The sequence below is a fragment of the Gymnoscopelus microlampas genome (genome assembly GCF_963454915.1).
Source record: "Gymnoscopelus microlampas genome assembly, chromosome: 20".
NCBI classification, from domain to species: Eukaryota; Metazoa; Chordata; class Actinopteri; order Myctophiformes; family Myctophidae; genus Gymnoscopelus; species Gymnoscopelus microlampas.
This window is the reverse complement of record NC_139957.1, coordinates 39189151-39209866: the sequence shown is the minus strand read 5'-3', so window position 1 is coordinate 39209866 and position 20716 is coordinate 39189151. Positions and strand designations below refer to the sequence as shown.

At 44.2% G+C, this 20716-nt stretch overlaps 2 protein-coding genes across 5 annotated transcripts in view; one reads left to right on the top strand and one right to left on the bottom strand.

Annotated features, from left to right (window-relative positions):
- tfb1m (transcription factor B1, mitochondrial) overlaps positions 1-20716 on the top strand; it is a 65481-nt gene that overhangs the window by 20971 nt on the left and 23794 nt on the right. The window lies entirely within an intron of this gene.
- LOC311036780 (claudin-20) lies at positions 12598-19070 on the bottom strand. The gene is made up of 2 exons (XM_084045731.1): positions 18794-19070; positions 12598-18004 (listed from the first exon to the last, which is right to left on the bottom strand). Exon 2 carries the CDS (start codon positions 17759-17761, stop codon positions 17027-17029), a length of 735 nt encoding a protein of 244 aa, XP_083901857.1. The 5' UTR covers positions 17762-18004; positions 18794-19070; the 3' UTR covers positions 12598-17026.

The window sequence follows — 20716 nt, the reverse complement described above, 5'->3', positions numbered from 1 at the left end:
TGTTTGAAAATAGCCGATCTACAAGCTCACAACGCGTCGCATCGCGACACGTTGTGAGCTTGTAGATCTGCTATTTTCAAATAGCTGATGTATGTGTTTAAAGTGCTCATGTTGCCCATAGTCGCTTCTTTTGGGCTGGTTCTCCTAGACCTGGTTGCTTGTTTCTCTCACAGATTCTGGCAACACTGGTGGTGGTAGCCAGGTGGTTGATTGGCTTTGAGTTGGAGGGATAGGAGGGAGCATCCAATCGCAGCGGACAGAGAAGGGTTAATGGGGGGACGGGAATGTTTAATCCATTTGACATGATTTGTAGCTGTTGTTTGGGGCTCGTTTATTGACGGGCGGCAGGGCGAGCGCGCGCGCTGGTCTTTATCCCACCTATTTAATCTGTCACCCCCCCCCCCCCCCCCCCCCCCCAGACTGGGCCCCTCTCTCTCTCTCCACCCTGTCACATTGAGTGACGGGGGGGTCGTCCTTGAAGGTTTCTCTATCTGTGACGGTGTGACAGCGGTGTCCCCTCAGGCTCAGAGTGTCCTCAGCTTGTCCTGTAAGGAGAAAACAATCCAATCCAATCCCCCCCCCCCCACACTCCCTTCATTAGTCACACACCTCCTGCTAATTCAGACACACTAATTGAGATGTCTGTTAATGGATTCTGCTGTTAATTAGTTTTTATATATATAAAAATCAGAATCAACTTTATTATCACATCAAAGGTTTACAGCTGAAAAGAAGTGGGTGCAAATTGTTTTTGTGCAAGCTCCATTGTTTTCAGGAAGAGACTAGAAGAAAGGGGCAAACAAGGACAAAAAGAAATCAAACAGCAAAGAGAAACATGTCGGAGAAAGGCAAAAATCTAAGATGTCTACATATATACATATAGCATAATCCAGCTGGACATGAGGTTAGACTTAGGTTAGACACAAAGGTGGTAGCACTTCTGTGGGTCCACATAGCAGCATGTATGTAAATGTTTTATATATATATATGGTAGTATATTTTGTTAATAAACCACAGCGCTACTTTTTCATTATTACCATGGGTGATACTGCTTTTTGTTGATTAACATTCCGCTCATGGGTTGAGGACTGTTGGAGTGCCACCACCAACACTGAGCGGGAGGACGACTATCGTCCGTTGCATCTGCACTCAATCCAATGTGTGGACATTATTCTTTGACTCGTACATCCTCTTGAGTCCTCCTCACTGCCTCCATACATAGAAAAGAGCTGATTTGCAGGGAGTGTGTTGACTTGCGAACACCCCCCCCCTCCCTCTCCCTCCCTCTCTCTCTCCCTCCCCCCTCCTCTCTGCTCTCTCCTGGCTAGAATGTGATTAAAATCAGCTTCTGTCCGTCAGCGACCGTGTCTATAAGTCGCTCAATAGGCGCTCTATCACGAGCCCGGCAGCTGTCTGTCTCTCTCTCTCTCTCTCTCTCTCTCTCTCTCTCTCTCTCTCTCTCTCTTTCTCTTTCTCTTTCTCTTTCTCTCTCTCTCTCTCTCTCTCTCTCTCTCCCACAGAGAGCTGGTACGGGGTGCAGGACTCTTACGTTCTGCTTTGGCTATTAGCGCTGCTACTTTGATGTCATTGGAGATAATGGGGAACAAATAGAGAATGCAGGGTATTGGTGGGGAGATGGAGCCCGTGGAGGAGAGAGAGGAGTAGGAGGAGAGAGGTGGTGGTGCGTTAAACCATTACAACCGGGAAAGCATCTGTGTCACTTTTAGATTTGAACAGCTTTAACCATTATTTTATACTTTGTTTATTCAAAAATAGCAGATATACAAGCTCATAGCGCGTCACTTCGTGCCACGCTATGAGCTTGTAGATCTGCTATTTTCAGATGGGGGTCGGAGGCCAAATACATATAATTTCAGTCCTTGTCATGAAAAAGTTTGAGCACCACTGATATAGCAACATACGTTTTTCAGAAAACTGTTAGGATTTAGAAGACATTTGTAGAATTGGCCTCGAATTGAATTGGACGATTCTTAAAAATGTTTTTTAAATCCTAACCTAGTTTTTTGAAAAAAATCTAAAAAAATGTTTTTCAAGATTTTTCAAAAATAGCAGATCTACAAGCTCATAGCGCGGCACTCGGTGCCGCGCTATGAGCTTGTATATCTGCTATTTTTGAATGGCCAAAGTAATCGTAAAAAATGCCACACAGATGCGTTCCCGGTCTTGATGGGTTAAGAGAGGGGATACAAAGGACAGAGCATGAGCCGTGAGACAGCAGAGATGACAGAGAGAGATGGGGAGAGGAGGAGGAGGAGGATTGTGTGTGTGTGTGTGTGTGTGTGTGTGTGTGTGTGTGTGTGTGTGTGAGGAGGATGGAACAGGAGGAGGGACTCTCTGGGCCTCGGCTTAGAAGAAGAACCTGTCGGCGTGAGAAGGAATGGAAGCAATAATCCGGTAGAAAAGGCATCGGGGAACGTGTGTGGAAGTGAAACGGAAAGGGAAATGATATATAGAAGTCACGGGAGGGACAGCGTACTATATGTAGCTGCTAGAGAGCCTGGAAATGCTGCAGATGCAGGGGAGGAGAGAGGGGAAAGGAGAAAAAAAAGAAAAGGAGAAAAAGCTCCTCACATGAGCCAGTGAGCGAGTGGCGAGGTATAAAAGAGCACCCAGAGACAGATTCATGATGGAGATGGATCTGATTGGAAAGTGAGGCGTACCTCCAGCAGATGGTTGTCTGGTCTGGGCCAGCCTCTCTCCTCGGCCCCCCCGGCCCTTCTCTTGAGTAATGGCTCCATCCATCCATCCAAGGATGGAGGACGGAGCCCTACGGATGTTTTGGGCCTTGTACACACCGAGGACCGCCGACCGGCCTAGACGAACGGAAACCCCCCCAAATTAAATCTGCTTTAATGCTGCGCCGCGCATCCGTTACAGTCTGGCCGGTTGTTGTCGGGCAGAGAGTTTGATCCTGAACGGCAGAGAAAGCCGAGTCGAGGAGGAAGCAGACGCACAACAGGCCTCTGATTTAACCCATTAACCCCAAGGCCTGAGGTTCCGATTCTACTAAATGTCTTCTAAATCCTAACAGTTTTCTGAAAAACGTACGTTACTATAATATCAGTGGTTCTCAAACACTTTCATGTCAAGGACCTCCAAAATTATATGTATTTGGTGCCGACCCCCCCATCTCAAAATATTTTGTTCCAGGGAACCTCAGAAGCAAAGATTTGAGTTGAAAATGTTGGCTTTTAAATATATTCAAAGATTTACACACATTTTCATGATTTTTCAGAAATAGCAGATCTACAAGCTCATAGCGCGGCACTCGGTGCCGCGCTATGAGCTTGTATATCTGCTATTTTTGAATAGCCAAAGCATAAAATAATGGTTTAAGTGGTTACACAGATGCGTTCCCGGTTTTAATGGGTTAAAAAAAAAAAGCACTACTTTTTTTTTCAGCAATTGATTTTCCGTTTCTTTTTGTGGGGTTTCGTCTGCAGTTTGAGGTCCTTTTTTCGGTATCAAAAGTAATCATCTCCTCATAATTCCAAAGGGTGTCTTCAGCGCTCAATGTGACCCACTGCAGTGAAGTGATGGATATCTTCCGTTTTGGCCTGAAGTGGCCCAGCACCTACAGGGAGCTGGGCCACTTCAGGCCAAACGGAAGGGATCCCTCAACTACAAACCTGGAAAACAGTGTTTCAGTGTGAGTCTGACTCTCTCTCACTCCACAAGCACACTATTCATCTGGTCCTATTCCTGTCCCGTAAATGGGGTCAAACACGGTGCCAAGAGTATTGGGAAAGTTATTTCAATGACTCCGGCTTCGGTACGGTAAACGCCCGAAGCCTTGGTCCCAATACATCACAGTCCCACACGACAATAAAAAGATAAGCTAAAAATATTCTCCTCTTTCCTCCTCCTCCTCCTCCTCCGGTTCCCCTCAAACACAACGAACTATACGAAAGGTTGGCCGAGTTGGCTTATCAACATCTCTGGAGATCTGGTGCTCCTAACAAGGAGCAGCGCCGGGTAAGCTGGTATAGTCAGCAGCTCGGCTTTTTAGCAGATTCAGCACTGTTTTTTATGTCCACAAGCCAAAGAAAACATGCAGGTGTTTTTAAATGAAATGCCAACAGCCCTGGTTGGATTCCAAGAGAAGGTCAGCTTCAAATGAGAAATAAACTGGCTGCTGTTGTCAGGAAAGGGCAAATGAAACCATGGCTTGAGAGTTGGTTTCATTTGCCCTTCATGCCCAAGTGTCATGTGGTGAAAGGTATCAGTCCTTAAGAGTTCAACTTAACCACCAGTTTAACTTAACCACTGAACCACTGTCCTATTTTTGCTGAATGTTGGCCCCAGAATAGGCACGCTAGGTTTCATGTGGTTAAAGGTATTTTGAAAGACTTCAATTTAAACTTTTAAGAACTGCAATTTTAAGACGTAACTATAAAGATATTTAGTGTGAAGTTGAATCTGACAGTGTTTTGTTTTGCTTAATTAACCCCTTTTCGCCCCAATTTAGTCATTATGTAAATTAGTTCTTCCCCACACACATTTATATGTGTTTTCACTGCTGTTGTATCCTACTGACTCACCTGCTAGTGAGGAGCCCCCAACGGGAGGACGTAGAGCCTTTGTCCTACTCTTCCCACCCAACACTCCCTGACAGGTGCTGCCCCCAGCCACGTGCAGTGACAAATATCACCCTTACTGCCCGGCTTCCCTCCACCGAACACGGGGCAGTTGTGTTCACCTAGGCGCTCGACAAAGCCGCATGCACCCCGGTGGATTTTAACCCCCAGACTCCGCGGTGGTGGGCAGGCACCACTGCCCCTCCCAAACGCCACAGTTGTGTTGGCTTTGGTGTTCTACGGTGTCTAGAACAGTGTCTGTGTGTCCAAATCATGTGAGATTCACATGATTAATTTTTTATAGACTGTCCATAGTTGGTGAAAAACTGCAGAAAATAAATATGGCCTAAAAGTTCAATTTTTTTGTACATTTGTTTTACAAATGTATTTATTATTTGGCTGTACATTAATTTGAAATTGAATGAGCTTGACTAGATTTGTTTTAATTACAGTATGTCGCTATGCTCTTGGTAATACCGTTGAATTCAGAATACCTCCAATCATACTCGAATGCCAGGGGGCGGTTACACTGAGCACTATGTAACAATATAGTTCACCATTGTATTTGTTATAGTTGTGAACTCTGCCATCCACTTGACTTCAGTGTGAATGTGTCGCGCATCGAAAAATTGCACATATACAGCAGCTGTTCTCAAACCTTTTATGTCAAGGACCCCCAAATTGATATGTTTTTGACCAGGGACCCCCATCTGAAAAGGTTTTGTACCAGGAACAGGAAGAGAAGATTTATGTAAGAAACGTATAAATGGATAAAGTGGTTAAAATTACTGTGATGCTATGTTAACTACTTTTGCTGGGGACCCCCTGGAACCTCCCCGGGGACCCCTGGGGGTTCCCCGGACCCTACTTTGAGGACCAACAATGATATACTCTCTCGACACACCGGCGCGCAACCGAGTATAACACGGGCTTTAAGGATTAATTTGCAGCTTGGGAAAACGGCTCGCATAAAACCGATCATCGGTGTAGTTTCATCTCCAGATGACTGCATCTACATAGCGTACTGTATCACCCTGCCCGCTCGTGAAGCTGAAATATTAAAGGGCCTCCTTTTGAACTGTCAGAGTGTATTGTTTTCATACAAGCACCCCTTTGTCATCTCCGTGAGCCTCTACACTGCCTCTCTCAGCAGTTTACAGCCCCAGCCAAGGTCACAGCTATTATTCCCCCCTCTCTGCTTCCTCTCAGATGAGCTCCGGGGCCGCGGCAGGCGGGCGGGTTGGGTTGGGTGAGAGGGGTCTTTGACAAGCGAAGGTCATCTTCACCCGCCGTTGATGACCGCGTTATATCTCAGATATGAACCTTCACGAGGGATGAAGATGACTGAAAAACAAAGTGCCTCACATTAACCCATTAAAACCGGGAAAGCATCATATTCCATATGTCAGTATGACATTTAATATGGCAGTACATATTTAAAGCGAACATTTGTAACTCAAATCTTTGCTTCTGGGGGTCCCTGGAACTAAATATTTTTAGATGGGGAGTCTCCGCAGCCAAATGCATATAATTTTGGGGGTCTTTGACATGAAAAAGTTTGAGCACCACTGATATAGAAACGTTTTTCAGAAAACTGTTAGGATTTAGAAGACATTGTGTAGAATCGGCCTCAGGTGTTAATGGGTTAAGTGCGGAGCAGTTTGGGGGCCGTGGCGTGTTGTTTTCAGGGGGGTTGCGTCACGGTCGGACGGATCCTTGCTGATGGATTTTCGATGGGCGCTGTGCCAGACGGCATGAGGAGCCCCTTGCGTGGCCCCGGTTCGTAACTCATGTTCCTTTTGCTACCAATGTGACTGTTGAGGATGAGTGCGTTCGGCTCTTTTGTCAAAGCCGTCGTCCTCGTTATGGTCTACACCTCCCTATGGGCTGTTATGATCCCGACAAAGTTTTAGTTGCCATACAAATGATGCAGTTAATGATTTAATTGTGGGTTTTGCTTGAAACATTGAAAATTAAAAAATTCGGATATGACAAATAGACAGTGACCGGTATCAACAACCCAAAAACCAATAATGTACAGTACTATCGCCAAAACCTCATATGTCCAAAACTGTGACTTTTCAGGATTCTAAAAATGGCAAGCTCAAAACGCGTCCCTCCGCCGCGTTTCAAGCTTGTGGATCTGCTACTTTTGATGTTTTTCTGTGACGCTGTAGTATGATCAAGTAGGGTGTTAATAATTTATGAAAAAACACAAAAGGTTTGAGGTTTCTCCCCGACAGCAACGATATACAAGCTCATAGCTCCGACGGAACCTCTCCCTCCGCTGTATTGCTCCGAGATGAGGTTCCTCGTTGAGTCGTTTATCTCTGCTGTTTGAGCAGGACATTGTTGCACATTTTCCACTTTAAATGTTTCTTACCCCTTTCTGCACATCGTATCCAAAAAGTAAAGCATTTCCGCCATTCTCTCAGATGTTTTAAGTTTTAACGAACCATAAAAGAAAGTATTTAATTTGCCTCGGTCTTCATCCGGTTACATGTTTTTAAGACATTGCGCAAGAGTTGCGCCCGTAGAGATAACATTACTGATTCTACCCTACTGGTCAAATGTTGAAATGCATCTTCTAATGCTAAATATTATGTAACCGAGGCAAATTAAATACTTTCTTCAACTCGTTTTTTTTAGCTTTGGTCCGTTAAAACTTAAAACATCTGAGAGAATGGCGAAAATGCTTTACTTTTTGGATACGATGTGCAGAAAGGGGTAAGAAACATGTAAAGTGGAAAATGTGCGACAATGTCCTGCTCAAACGGCAGAGATAAACGAGGAACCTCATCTCGGAGCTACACAGCGGAGGGAGAGGTTCCGTAGGGGCTAACAAGCTCACAACATATCGCAACACATTAATTTAACTTTTTTGATGACATACCCGTATTGGCAATTATGAAGCTGATGTGTCCCGAGTATTAAAAAATAGCAGATACACAAGCTCGTAGTGCGGCACCGAGTGCCGTGCTACGAGCTTGTAGATCTGCTATTTTTGAAAAATCGTGAAAATGTGTGCAAATCTTTTAATATATATATATTGTTTACAGCGAACATTTTTAACTCTATTCTTTGCTTCTGGGGGTCCCTGGAACAAAATATTTTGAGATGGGGGTCGGCGGCCAAATACATATCATTTTGGGGATCCTTGACATGAAAACGTTTGAGCACCGCTGATATAGAAACATACGTTTTTTCAGAAAACATTTGTAGAATCGGCCTCAGGTCTTAATGGGTTAACCACTTTCAAACTGTCATAGGCATTTTTTTAAAAGTTACTTTTCAGAAATGTCAAAAAGGGCAATATAGAAGCTCACAACGCAATGTTGTGAGCTCATAGATTCGCTATTTCAGAAATGTCTGTTTTTGAAAAACATTTTTTACAAATTGATTTAGCACTTTTTGACAAAATGTTGTTCAAAACATCAGTAACCGGTGGCCTAGGACTCTCCAAAATAAGCCCCAAAAAATCTGGCATGGGTCAGGCTCTATAATATCTAATTACACCTCCCGTGTCTGTCACTTACTCCAGTTGATGGTCGTGGTTCACGCCGGGTTCAGTGCAGTTGACCTGTGAACTGATGTGGCGGGAGAAAGCTCAAGGTAAAGGATGCGTCCGCGCTATAGGCTTAGAACGTTATTAACCCCTAGCTGCCTGGAAACTGACAAGGTTTTAAAAGCGCCTTCCCCCCTTCTCCCCATCTAAGCCCACAGCCCCGAATCTGTCACGACAGCATCTCGTGGTGAAAGCCTTTGAACGTAGATATAGGTTAAATACACAGAGGAGCGTATCTTATTAGCGTTTACCCATGAGAGGACTGGTTATTTGATCTCCACTCGCGTTGCATAACCAAGAGGAACAGCGGGATGGCGAGAGAAAGAGAGAGAGCCTTGAATAATCCATGTTTGTTTCACAGAAGGCACGTTTCCTCTTCTTCTCACTGGCGGTCGTGGTCCACCAACGCGCCTCCCATCATCAGCTGTTAACCCATTCAATCAGGAAAAGCATCTGAGTCATTTTAGATTTCTTTAGCTATTGAAAAATAGCAGATATACAAGCTCATGATCAGGGCTAGGCAAGACTGTCACCTCATTGTCGTCTAATACTGGCCGATATATATCAGCTATTATTTTACTTTCTTGATGACAACCGTATTGGCAATTATGAAGCCGATGTCTCCAGAGTTTAACCACTTTTGTCCCTAATTTAGGCACATCATGCCCAAATGTCATAGGCATTAGAGCATTAGAGCTGTCATAGAGCTTGTAGATCTGCTATTTCAGAAAAATCGTGATCATTTGTGCATATCTTTGAATACAGTATATATTCTACAAATGTCTTCTAAATCCTAACAGTTTTTTGAAAAACCCTATGTTGCTATATCAGTGGTTATCAAACTTTTTCATGGCAAGGACCCCCAAAATGATATGTATTTGGCTGCCGACGCCCCCATCTCAAAATGTTTAGTTCCAGGGACCCCCAGAAGCAAAGATTTGAGTTAAAAATGTTCGCCTAATATATACATTCAAAGATTAGCACACATTTTCACGATTAAAAATAAATAAATAGCAGATCTACAAGCTCATGAGCTTGTAGATCTGCTATTTTTGAATAGCATATGTATAAAATAAAAATCTAAGATAACACAGATGCGTTCCCGGATTGGATGGCTTAATGAGAGCTCCTCTCTGCCAAAGAGGAGCTGTTTCATGATGAGGCTTTTCATCTGCAGGCCACAGGCCACACGGCATGGATATTAATCCTGGAGAAACATACTGCCTGATTTACATCGAATTATCCTTGCTGTCGGGGACAGAAACCTCCTATCTCCGTATTATAGTTTTTTTTCCCCCGTAAATTAACACCCTACTTGATCATACTACAGCGTCACACAAAAGCATGAAAAGTGAGCAGATCCACAAAGATCGAAACACGGCGCGAAAGCGACACGTTTTGAACTTGTAGATCTGCTACTTTTGATACTTTTTAACCCATTCAATCCGAGGACGCATCTGTGTCATTTTGGATTTCTTTGGCTATTCAAAAATAGCAGATATACAAGCTCATAGCACGGCACCGAGTGCCGCGCTATGAGCTCGTAGATCTGCTACCTTTTTTTAATCGTGATTTTTTTTTTGCAAATATTTGAATATATATAATTTGAGATGGGGGTCCGCGGCCTAAGACATATCATTTTGGGAGTTCTTGACATGAAAAAGTGTGAGACCCACTGATATAGATTTTCAAAAAAAAACTGTAGGATTTAGAAGACATTTGTAGAATCCCCCAGAAGCAAATATTTATAGCAGATATGCTAAAGGATGGAGACATTATCGTACGGCATCGTGATTTACACGGTATCTGTTGCGAAAGCAAGGATGGGTTGTGGTTTTTAGTGTGTCACAAGTTTTTTCAAAGTAGGGGTCATGGCCTCAAGGGGGGCAATTAGAAAAAAAAAGTATAACAAAATATATGTTTGTTTTATTTCAATTCAAATTCAATTCATATTGTGCCAGTTTAACCACTTTGAACCTGGCATCCCTATTTTGGGCATGTCATTATCAAACCTTTTAAAAATCTTTCAAAAATAGGAAATAATTGACAATCTACAAGCTCACAATGTGGACGCGTTGTGAGCTTTTTGTATTTGTTGTTTTAAAAAAAGCTATGTCTATGGCTATTTGGGGGCCCTTGGCATGGAAAGGTATTTTGGGAACCCCAGGGATATGTTATCTCACTCCGCTTTGGCGTTCATCTTGTTTATGTTCAGCTGATTATAGAGACGGACTCGGGCTAGGCCCGATTTGACGAGGCTCAGCTGCATCATACAGATGTCAGACTGGCTGTTGTTTTGTGTTATCCATGTGTGTGTGTGTGTGTGCGTGTGTGTGTATGTGTGTGTGTTTGTGTTATTAATTTCCCCGGTTCCAGTTGGCGATAAACGGTGTTTGCTACTAATCAGACCCTCAGGGGTGTATCTGGCACTCTCACACAATCTCTGTTAACATGCATGTTCTGCAAAGCAACATTGTTGTTGTTTACCGTTAACCCATTAAGACCTGAGGCCGATTCTACAAATGCCTTCTAAATCAGTGGTTCTCACACTTTAAAGATTTTTCAAAAAATGTTCAAAAATAGCAGATGTGCAAGTTCGCAGCGCGGGACGCGCTGTGAGCTTGTAGATCTGCTATTTTTGAACAGCCAACGCAAAAAAAATCTAAAATGACACAGATGCTTTCCCAGTTTTAACGGGTTAAACTAGACTAGACAATCCATCCACCAACTGTTGCATTATTCCTGCCTCCTGTATTTGCATACATTCAGAAACATGTCCTACACACACAGAGAGTTGGCTAGAGTAGCCTAAAACTGTACTCGAGTAAAAGTATCGTTGACCAGGGTCCCCCAGGGCTCTATATACTAGGTCTACTAGTTTCCTTCTATACCAAATCTCTTCGCGTTGCGAGCTTGTTAATCTGCTATCAGAATGGGGGAACGCTAGGGTTCATGTGGTTAACAACCTAAACCCCATATAGTTGAGCGGAGTCCCTCAGAGCTCTATAATAGTGTCTTTTCTGTTATTGTGGGGAAGGCTTTCACTGAAAATAGCCAATCGACAAGCTCACAACGCGTCGGCGCGTTTCTTGGGAGCTTGTCGATCGGCTATTTTCAGGGAAAGCCTTCACCACAATAAGGATGCTGGGGTTCAAGTGGTTAAGTACATGTATCCGAGTAAATGTAACTGTAGTTACTACACACCTCTGCCTCCCACATGTATGTTGAAAAAGAGAATGCGAGCGCACTCGTAGGTTAAAAAGTACACTTCACACTTGTTGGTTGCGCCGCTCTGACATGAAACACTTGCTCAAAAAGGATCACCAGCACTCACTTGAATTCCTTAAAGGGTGTCTTATTTATTGAAGACCCAGCAGCAGTATATATTCCTATAAGGAATTCAAGTGAGTGATCTTTTTATGAGCATGTATTAAATATACACATATATGTTGTCATGAACTCTTGCGGGAGGTGAAAGAGACCAGACCTGATCCTCCCCCGTTTTCCCTTAAACTCTCACCAGAGTTGTTATGGCTTCATTCATGACACTTTGCTTATACTTACTGTACTGTACATAAGAAACAAGGGGGATCAGGCTGGGAACGGTATATTAAAGGGATGCGCCGGTATTCGAAAACCCATTTGTACGTTGCGGTGGTAATGTTTTATGGATGCGCGTTGGTTGCATGTTCTAGTGGGAGTGGAATCCTGTTTTTCTCTCTCAGCGAGTCGAGCTGTTTTCTGTGGTTAACATATGAACAGCCGGGCTGCCTACGCACAGCACAGCACGTACCCACCCTAAGTCTGTGGATCTGGCAAGAGAAAGCTTAGCACCGTACCCCTACTATTCAGCCACACGCACGCACCCACGCACACATGATGCACAATTGCACACACAGACCAGTGATGGAAGAAGTGCTCCCATTTTGTCCTTCATTAAAAAAAGAAATACCACAATGTAGAAATACTCTGTTACAAATAAAAGTCCGGTATTCAACATTTACTGGAATATCTACAAGCCGATCTACAAGCTCACAACGAGTCGCATCGTTCTGAGCTTGTAGATCGGCTATTTTAAAAATAGCCAAAGTTTAAATAGGGCTGAAGTGGCTAATGTATGTTTTGTAATAATACTCAAAATCCACAAAGTAACTAGTAACTAAAGTTTTCAAATAATAAGCAAAAAGTACAATATTTGCCTCTGAGATGTAGTGGAGTAGAAAATTGGAAATAATCCAGGAAAGTAAAAGTACCTCAAAATTGTACTTGAGTACATGTACTTAGTTACACCACACACACACACACACACACACACACACACACACACACACACACACACACACACACACACACACACACACACACACACACACACACACACACACACACACACACACACACACACACACAGATTGAACAGCTTGCATTGGCGTGTTGCTTCCACAAAATAGTTTTATTGGTAAAAAATATAACTACTTGCACAAGCACACTGAGACAACGGTACCAGAACTTGTGAAGAACGGTTTTTATCATCATAAATACGCTCTGGCAACACAAAAAAAAAATAAGAAGTGCTAAAGCATCCACAAAATAAGCTGCAATTATCAAAATGACAATTTCTTGTCTTGGATTTTTATGCAGGTAGAGATGCAGCTCTTTTAAGCGTTTTTAGGACCAAGTCGTTTTTACTAAGCTTATGAAATGTTGTGCTGATGATCAAGCTGTCCCGGTGTTTGCCTGCTGGATCGTATGGGACAGAAATGGTTCACTTTTCTTGCAGACTGGCTGTTGTCTTTATGTACATTTGTAGCAGCCCAGGGAACTTAGAACACTCAGCCACAAACTACAGTCAAACAATATAACATGAGCATAAAGGTGCATTTTACTAGTCTTCTTATAAAGAAGATATGGAACATGGTATTGTATATTGAAATAAAACGGAGGGAAACTAGTTCCCCCCCGCTTGGTGAAATCAACGTTATTATGGGATCTCATCGGCCTAGATACTTGTGTACAGGGTTGTGCTGACTTACAGTGCTCAAGAAATCCTGAAACATAGTTTTTCCATTTAGAAGAATGTCATCCTCTAGTCTTGCCCACTTCAACTATCCCGTAGCCTAAATGCATTGTTATTAAATAATGCTGTGCTTTGAAAAGAACCAGGCGAAAAGATAAAAAACCTCGAAAGCCGCAGTGAGCCGTACACAAATATCCCAGCTGAGGAAATCACAAAGCCAAAAAAAACATTTGCCAACGCATAACTCATTTACAAACAAACATAACATAATTGAAAATAAACCAGAAAGAGATTTCCGTACAGTATTAAATCTTGTCACCATGAGACAATTTGGCACATTCTCAAAACACATAACGTGTCAGTATTGGTTGATGACATGGCACATTCTCAACATCATTGTTTATTGCATCGCTTCATACTGTATGGGGGGGGGGGGGGGCTGGGTTGTGGGTTATTGTTTAGTCAGGATGCCTTGTTGTGTTGGTTATGGTGTGTGCTGGTGGCATGGTGGATGGGTGTGATGTAGATAAACCTGGCTCTAGAGGGGCTCTGCCAGCACCTGCAGAGAGATGCCAACAGAGAGGCCTCCTGCATGCCAGCAGCAGCCTGCAGGTGGCGAGCTGTGCTCAGCCATCTGCTCTCCCCCCAGGAAACTGCATGTTTATGACAGAGGAGAGAGTTAATGCATTGCTCTGTATGTCACCGCCAGGACCCTGTCACTGAGGGCCCTGTCACTGAGGGCCCTGTAACTGAAGGCCCTGTCACTGAGGGCCCTGTCTCTGAGGGCCCTGTCTCTGAGGGCCCTGTCTCTGCGGGCCCTGTCACCGAGGGCCCTGTCACTGAGGGCCCTGTCTCTGAGGGCCCCGTCACTGAAGCAGCCAGTGAATTGTCACTGAAGTAGATTCACTGAAGCAGCTAGTGTATTGTCACTGAAACAGATTCACTGAAGCAGCCAGTGTAGTATTGTCACTGAAACGGATTCACTGAAGCAGCCAGTGTATTGTCACTGAAGCAGATTCACTGAAGCAGCCGGTGTAGTAGTGTCACTGAAACAGATTCACTGAAGCAGCCAGTGTATTGTCACTGAAGCAGACTCACTGAAGCAGCCAGTGTATTTATCACTGAAGCAGCCAGTGTCACTGAAGCAATGTCACTCAAGCGGCCAGTGTCACTTAACTATAATGTCGCTCAAGCGGCCATTGTCATTGAAACAGCCAGTGAGACTGAAGCAGCCAATATCACTGAAGCCAGTATCACTGAAGCAATGTCCCTGAAACAGCCAATGTCATTGAGACAGCCAGTGACACTGAAGCAACCAGTATCACTGAAATAGCCAGTGTCACTGAAACGGCCAGTGAAGGACAGAAACAGACGTCACCTCCCTTAGCCATGGAGACAGACCGGTGTGAAAGCTTAAAACAGGTACAGACAGGACAGGACCACCACCGACATTTGAGTAGGTGCGTCTGTGTGTCATGCTCTCAAACATGCGTCCATGTTCCCCGTCAGTCAGGCGCGTGACTGTGACATATGACACAAGCGACAGAGAGAGAGAGAGAGTGAGAGTGAGAGTGACTGACGGGTGAGAAAAACAACGTTGGTGACAGAGAGTCAAGTGGCTGCAGCTCAAGACACCGATCCCATCTGCAGGTACACACACACATACACAAACACACACACACACACACGTGTCGTTGGTATTCCTATACTTGTGAGGACATCCACATTTGTGGACAGTAATTTTATAATTTTTTACCTGAGTTATGCTGATATATTATACTTGTTATTTATGGTGCATGACACCGGTATGCAACTAATCAGGCAGAACTCCCAACGCCAACCCATACACCCCGACCTCTAAATGCCAACCTGATTTTCCCCCTAATTTGTACGCCTAACTCTTTGAATTTGAAAAGAACCATTTCTCTTCCGATGACCAGGAAAATGTCCTCACAATGTCTATTTCTCAAATTGTGCTGTACTCGTTGGTACATTTTGCCTTCACAAGTATAGTAACACAAGAACACACACGCACGCACACACACACACACACACGCTTGGAAAAACAAGTCACATATGGAGAATGACTCAAACCTTTTTAGCAGCCTGACACACAGCCCACTCTGGCAGTCGTGACTCAAGAATCTTCTATCTATAAATCACGATTCACACGTAATTTTTTCGTGTTGCTCGTTCTATGTAACCAGCATGTCATAGATATACATTCGCAATGGACAACATTAATAAAGACAGCATTTCCCAAAGCCTTAGTCGGGGTAACAGAGCGAAGCTGTCTCGACTCACATCTGTGGCTAATAAAATGGATTAGTGAAGCAGCAGCAGCACTACACAAGCAATGGCTCTGCAGAAACATTACACGCACGCTGTGCACGTATGTGCACACACTCGCATACACACATACACGCACAAACAAACACTCACACAGGCCCCCAGACAACAGAGATTTTTGGGTACCAAATTCTGTTTCCATGGCAGTGAGGAGGTGGATGGCTACAATGAAAAAGCGCATGCATTTATTAGACGGATGTTTCCGAAGGTTTTTCGTGTGTGTGTGTGTGTGTGTGTGTGTGTGTGTGTGTGTGTGTGTGTGGCTTGTCCGTGTTTTGTACCAGTGTGCTACTGTATCAGTTTTTTCTGTCTTTTTTCATGAGTATGTGTATGCTTGCGTGGGTGTATAATCCGTGTGCCAGTGTGTTGGTGGTGGGTTGATCACATGTAATGGAATTTGAGGCTGCTAGTTAAGAGGAGACAGGATGTTTTTAGTTTGAAGGGAAATGTGAAATCAACGTGTCACACCATCCAGACCGCTGGAGGACTGAAAACTCTATCAATCTATCATCTTAATCTCTCTCTCTCTCTCTCTCTTTCTCTTTCTCTCTCCCTCCACCTCTCATATTTACACCTTATGTGCTGGGCATCGGTCTGTCTCTTGTCCACTCGTCCTGACAGTCTATTCTTTGAACAGTTTCAGCGGGATAACATTTGTACAGCTTATTTTTAGGCACAGGCATTGTGTGGGTTATGTATCGATCCTCTACCAGGCATTCCACTTCATTAATACACTTGACAGGCTCCGGACAGCATGCTTCGTAAGAGGCAAAATATCAACATCATTCTATATTAGCTACCAAAAATATGACCATTTATTTCAGTCCATTTCCTGCTAGCATTCTAGTGGACAAGCATAAAAAAAACAACAACCCATGATGGCTTCTATGAAAGGGCTTCCACCTACTGCTGCCTCTCTGAGGCATCGTATTGCCGACTTTGCGAATGAGAGGACACCAAACGATTGTAAATAGCAGCTAAATGATTGGATTTTATTCCTCTTTTTTTTTCCTTTTTCTTTCTTTCTTTCTTTCTTTCAATTCAAACCTTTGGCGAGGCAGGGAGGGAGGAGCGGTGGTGTTAAATCTACAGGGAAAAAGGCCTACGTAACTGCTTAATCCATTGTCCACTGGGAACTCTGCTCTTTCCTCCGTTACTTTTACTGATGAAGGATAAATCTGCGTTTGTTTAGCGGGTTCCTCCCGTTCTTGCGGCGACGCCGGCGAGCTCCTTATCCAGACTCTGTCTGCTCCAAGGCGCCGCTCGGGGAAACAAACATCCACGGCTTGTGCTTGTGGAACGCAATTAAACAGAGAAGATACAAGAGGAGGCTGGGGTTAAAAGAAGGGAAAGAAAATGGGGAAAAGTCGTTGCCCTCGTCCCTCTATATATGCTCCTCTCCACCTCCATCCAAGACTAGAGCCTGGTCAGGAGTGTAGTAAAGATTTATAATCCGTTCTAGGCCCCCCCATGGTGCATGCAGCGATCCTTTTTGTATCACACGTAGTCCTGGAGGCTGTAGCCCGTCTTGTTGTCCAGCGGCGACAGAGAGCAGTACTGATGCTGGAGGTCCTGTGACTGCTGCAGGAGCTGCTGCGCCTGCTGCTGCAGGAGCAGCTTGTCCGGCGGGGGCAGCAGGATCATGTCCTGGGGCCCGTGCCTCTTGCCCGAGCAGGACATGCAGAAGATGGAGCCGCCCACCAGCAGGAAGCCCGCCGACACGAAGGCCACGTAGACGGCGCCCCCGGGCTCGAACTTGTTGCTCTCGGGCACGTTGGAGTCCAGGAAGTTGGAGATGACCTCGTTGGTGAACCAGGAGGCGGGCACCAGGCACAGGAAGCCGGCGGCGACGAAGCAGCCGCCGCTGGCGATGGCGGCGTGCCTCTTGGCCCGCCGGCCGCCCCCCCACCGCGTGCACTTGAGTCCCAGCGACGCCAGGCAGAGGCCCATGGCGGCCATCACGCAGCACAGCACCATGGTGGTGCGCGCCGTCTGCAGGTAGGCGGGCAGCGAGAGCACCGAGTACTTGAGCGTGCAGCTGAACATGCCGGTGCTGTACCACGTGCAGTCCATCCACAGGCCCTGCATCTGGGAGATGGCCGTGATGATGTTGGAGCCCACGTCGGCGCTCACCTTCCAGTTGGGCAGCACGGTCGCCACCATGGCGCCCATGATGCCCAGCAGCGCCAGGACGAAGCCGAAGATCTGCATGCCGGTGGACGCCATCCTCATCCTTCCCCCTCCTCAAGTTGACGCAGCCACTGCTGCCTTATGCCTGCTGCTGCCCGAGTGCTGCTGCCCGCCCCCCCTTCCTCCTCCTCGCCGGGCAGCATTCAACCCAGCGCCGGCCAGGCGCCTCAACCCCTCTCTGCCCCCGCCGGCCGCCTCAATCCACTCCCCTGGTGCTACGCCAGCTGCCAGTTCCAATCCCCCGGCTCCTCTCTGCCTCCTCTGTGCCGAGCCGGCTCCACTGGACTGGAGGAGAGACACACAGAAAATGAGAAACTGAATTGTTAAGTCGTGTTATTCTCCCTCCACCTCTCTCTCTCTCTCTCTCTCTCTCTCTCTCTCTCTCTCTCTCTCTCTCTCTCTCTCTCTCTCTCTCTCTCTCTCTCCTCACTCAACGCTGCAGAAGCAGCTCAGACTTTTCTAACGGGGGAACAAAGGAGAGCGTGAAGCCCTGTAGAGCGATAAGACCCGGGCTCGAGCTGATTACTGGTAAACGAGTATACGAGACACCGGGTTTTGTGCTCGCGTGCGTTTTCCCATTCGCCTGTTCTTCTCTCCTCCCTGCCTGGGCTGAGCCCCATAGAGCTGTTATTGGAGAGCGAGAAATGAGTTTGTGGTATTTTGCAAACGCTCTTTGCAATGTGCACTTAAAGGTGCAGTGTCCTCAGCACCACTCATCATCACCATAATAATAATAATAAGAGCTTATTCTGTAGGCACTTTCACTTCAAAGCAGGCTACTCTACCAAAAAAAATCATCAAGCCTTTCAGTTTTACATAGGCTTCCTTTTTAACATAATTGTCAATTAGGGAAATTAATTAGCACATTTTTGGTGGGCAGAAGAAAACTTTCCAGTTATTTTCTAACCCACCTATAGGCTACATCATAATAACCAATTTATTTGTATTTAATGTATTTTCACCATGGGAGTAAAATGACAGCAGTCGCTGCTAAGACTGAAGAAGGAACTGTTAATAAACGAATGAGAATAAATCGCAAGTGTTTTAATGTGAATAGAACGGTGTTGTTCTTACCTCTCCTCTCTCGGCTGGTGCAGCAGAGCTGGATGCGATGCGACGCGTCACAACACACTGTGTGTGTGTTGACTGTGCTCGCTGTGATTTCTGTAAACAGAATACCAAACACACACACATACACACACACACACACACGCGCGGATGGAGATGAGGTGAGAGGAGTGGGTGACGATTGTTTCAGTCTGTACCCGGTACGGACCGTTTCGGATCCGTTTGAAGTCCTATCCCATCCGTTATTCTCACCGTTCTGACCGGAGCAGACCGCACACCACACCGCACCGCGCGGCTCTACGAGCCTCTGTGACGGACGGACTTTCTGTCTCTCTGTCTGTCTGCTGCTGTAGGACCGACCTACGTCATCATCACCACAAGTTAAACTACTGCCTAGTAGCTTATCTATCTAATCATCCATATCGCTGTTTACCAAACAGTGGGTCGGGACCCACATGTGGGTTGCGGACCGATTTTTATGGGTCGCGAGTTAATATCCCCCTTTTTTTGTTTAGTTTTTATATTTAAAAATAATAATAATTAAAAAACAAAATATTCAGAGTTTTTCATGAATTAAAAATAAATTCAACCAATAAATACAATTAAAACAATTAAAATAAATTCCATAAATTCCACAAATGTAACTTTTAAGCGGAAGCGAAAATAGCCTATCTACTCGATCAGCTATTTTCACTTGTTTGTGCCACAGTAGTAGCCTATAGGCTAAGCTACTTTATAGATTCTATATACTAGCCTAGGCTACTATATTACTATATTCTATATAGTAGCCTAGGATAGATTCTATATAGCCTAGGCTACTATATAGATTATATATATAGTAGCCTAGGCTACTATATTACTAATACTATATTCTAATATATATATATATATATAGTAGCTTAGGCTACTATATAGATTCTATATAGTAGCCTAGCCTATTACGCTACGACTGGTGGCGCTTACCAACAAGAACTGATATTCAAACTGTGCGATGTGTTTTATTGATATATCCTCCTATATGTTGTATGGCGAAAAAAAATTATCAACTAAATACAAATTTCATTTTTAGTTTTATGAAGGCTATATGTGAAAAATGACTCATCTTATTTTAAGTTATATGCCCATACTGGTTATGTAATTCTGCTTACAGTTTGTTAGTTTTTGCATTATTGTGATATAGCCTATGGTCAGTTTGTCTGGTAAAATGGAGAAAAATATTATTAGGCTAGGACTTTTTGCACAAAGTTAAGTTGTGCAATTGTTGTAGGCTACTGTAGGCGTTAAGAGGCCTTCAGTGATTTGGTAGTGTGATGATGATTCATTTCAAAAGCTATTCCATCCTGTTACAACAATGTTACAATCACATAGGCTACAATTTTATGCGATCTATAGCTAATAGTAGGTAGTTAGCTTATTTTGCAGGGCAATTTTAGCTAATCATCAACTTAAAATATCATGCATCATTTTTAAATGTTTACATAGGATTTGAATATATTTATTCATTTATTACGTTTTATTTGCTATGCTGTAGGCTACATTATTTTATGAAATGGCAGGCTATCATAGTAAATAGTATATTAGAGCATGAAACTATGTGCTCCCGCCTCCCGTAGAAGGTGTTGCTTAAAATAACTAGCTAAAAGATACAAGCTAACACATGTTAGCTTGTATCATTATTTATCTAAATGTATTAATTCATGTAACCATACTTAATTTTCATTTCAATATGGCCATCACCATTATCAGACAATGCTTTTTTTTTATTTTTTATGCTTATTAGGAAAATAACAAAATAATCCCTGCTAAAACGGTTAGCGGGTGCTATAGCTTGCAGCTAATGTGTTGCTACCAGCACAGGCAACTGATGGTTTGCTTACCTAAAGTGAAGTTGTTATCAAAATAGAAATAATACAGAAAGGCTAGGATGTT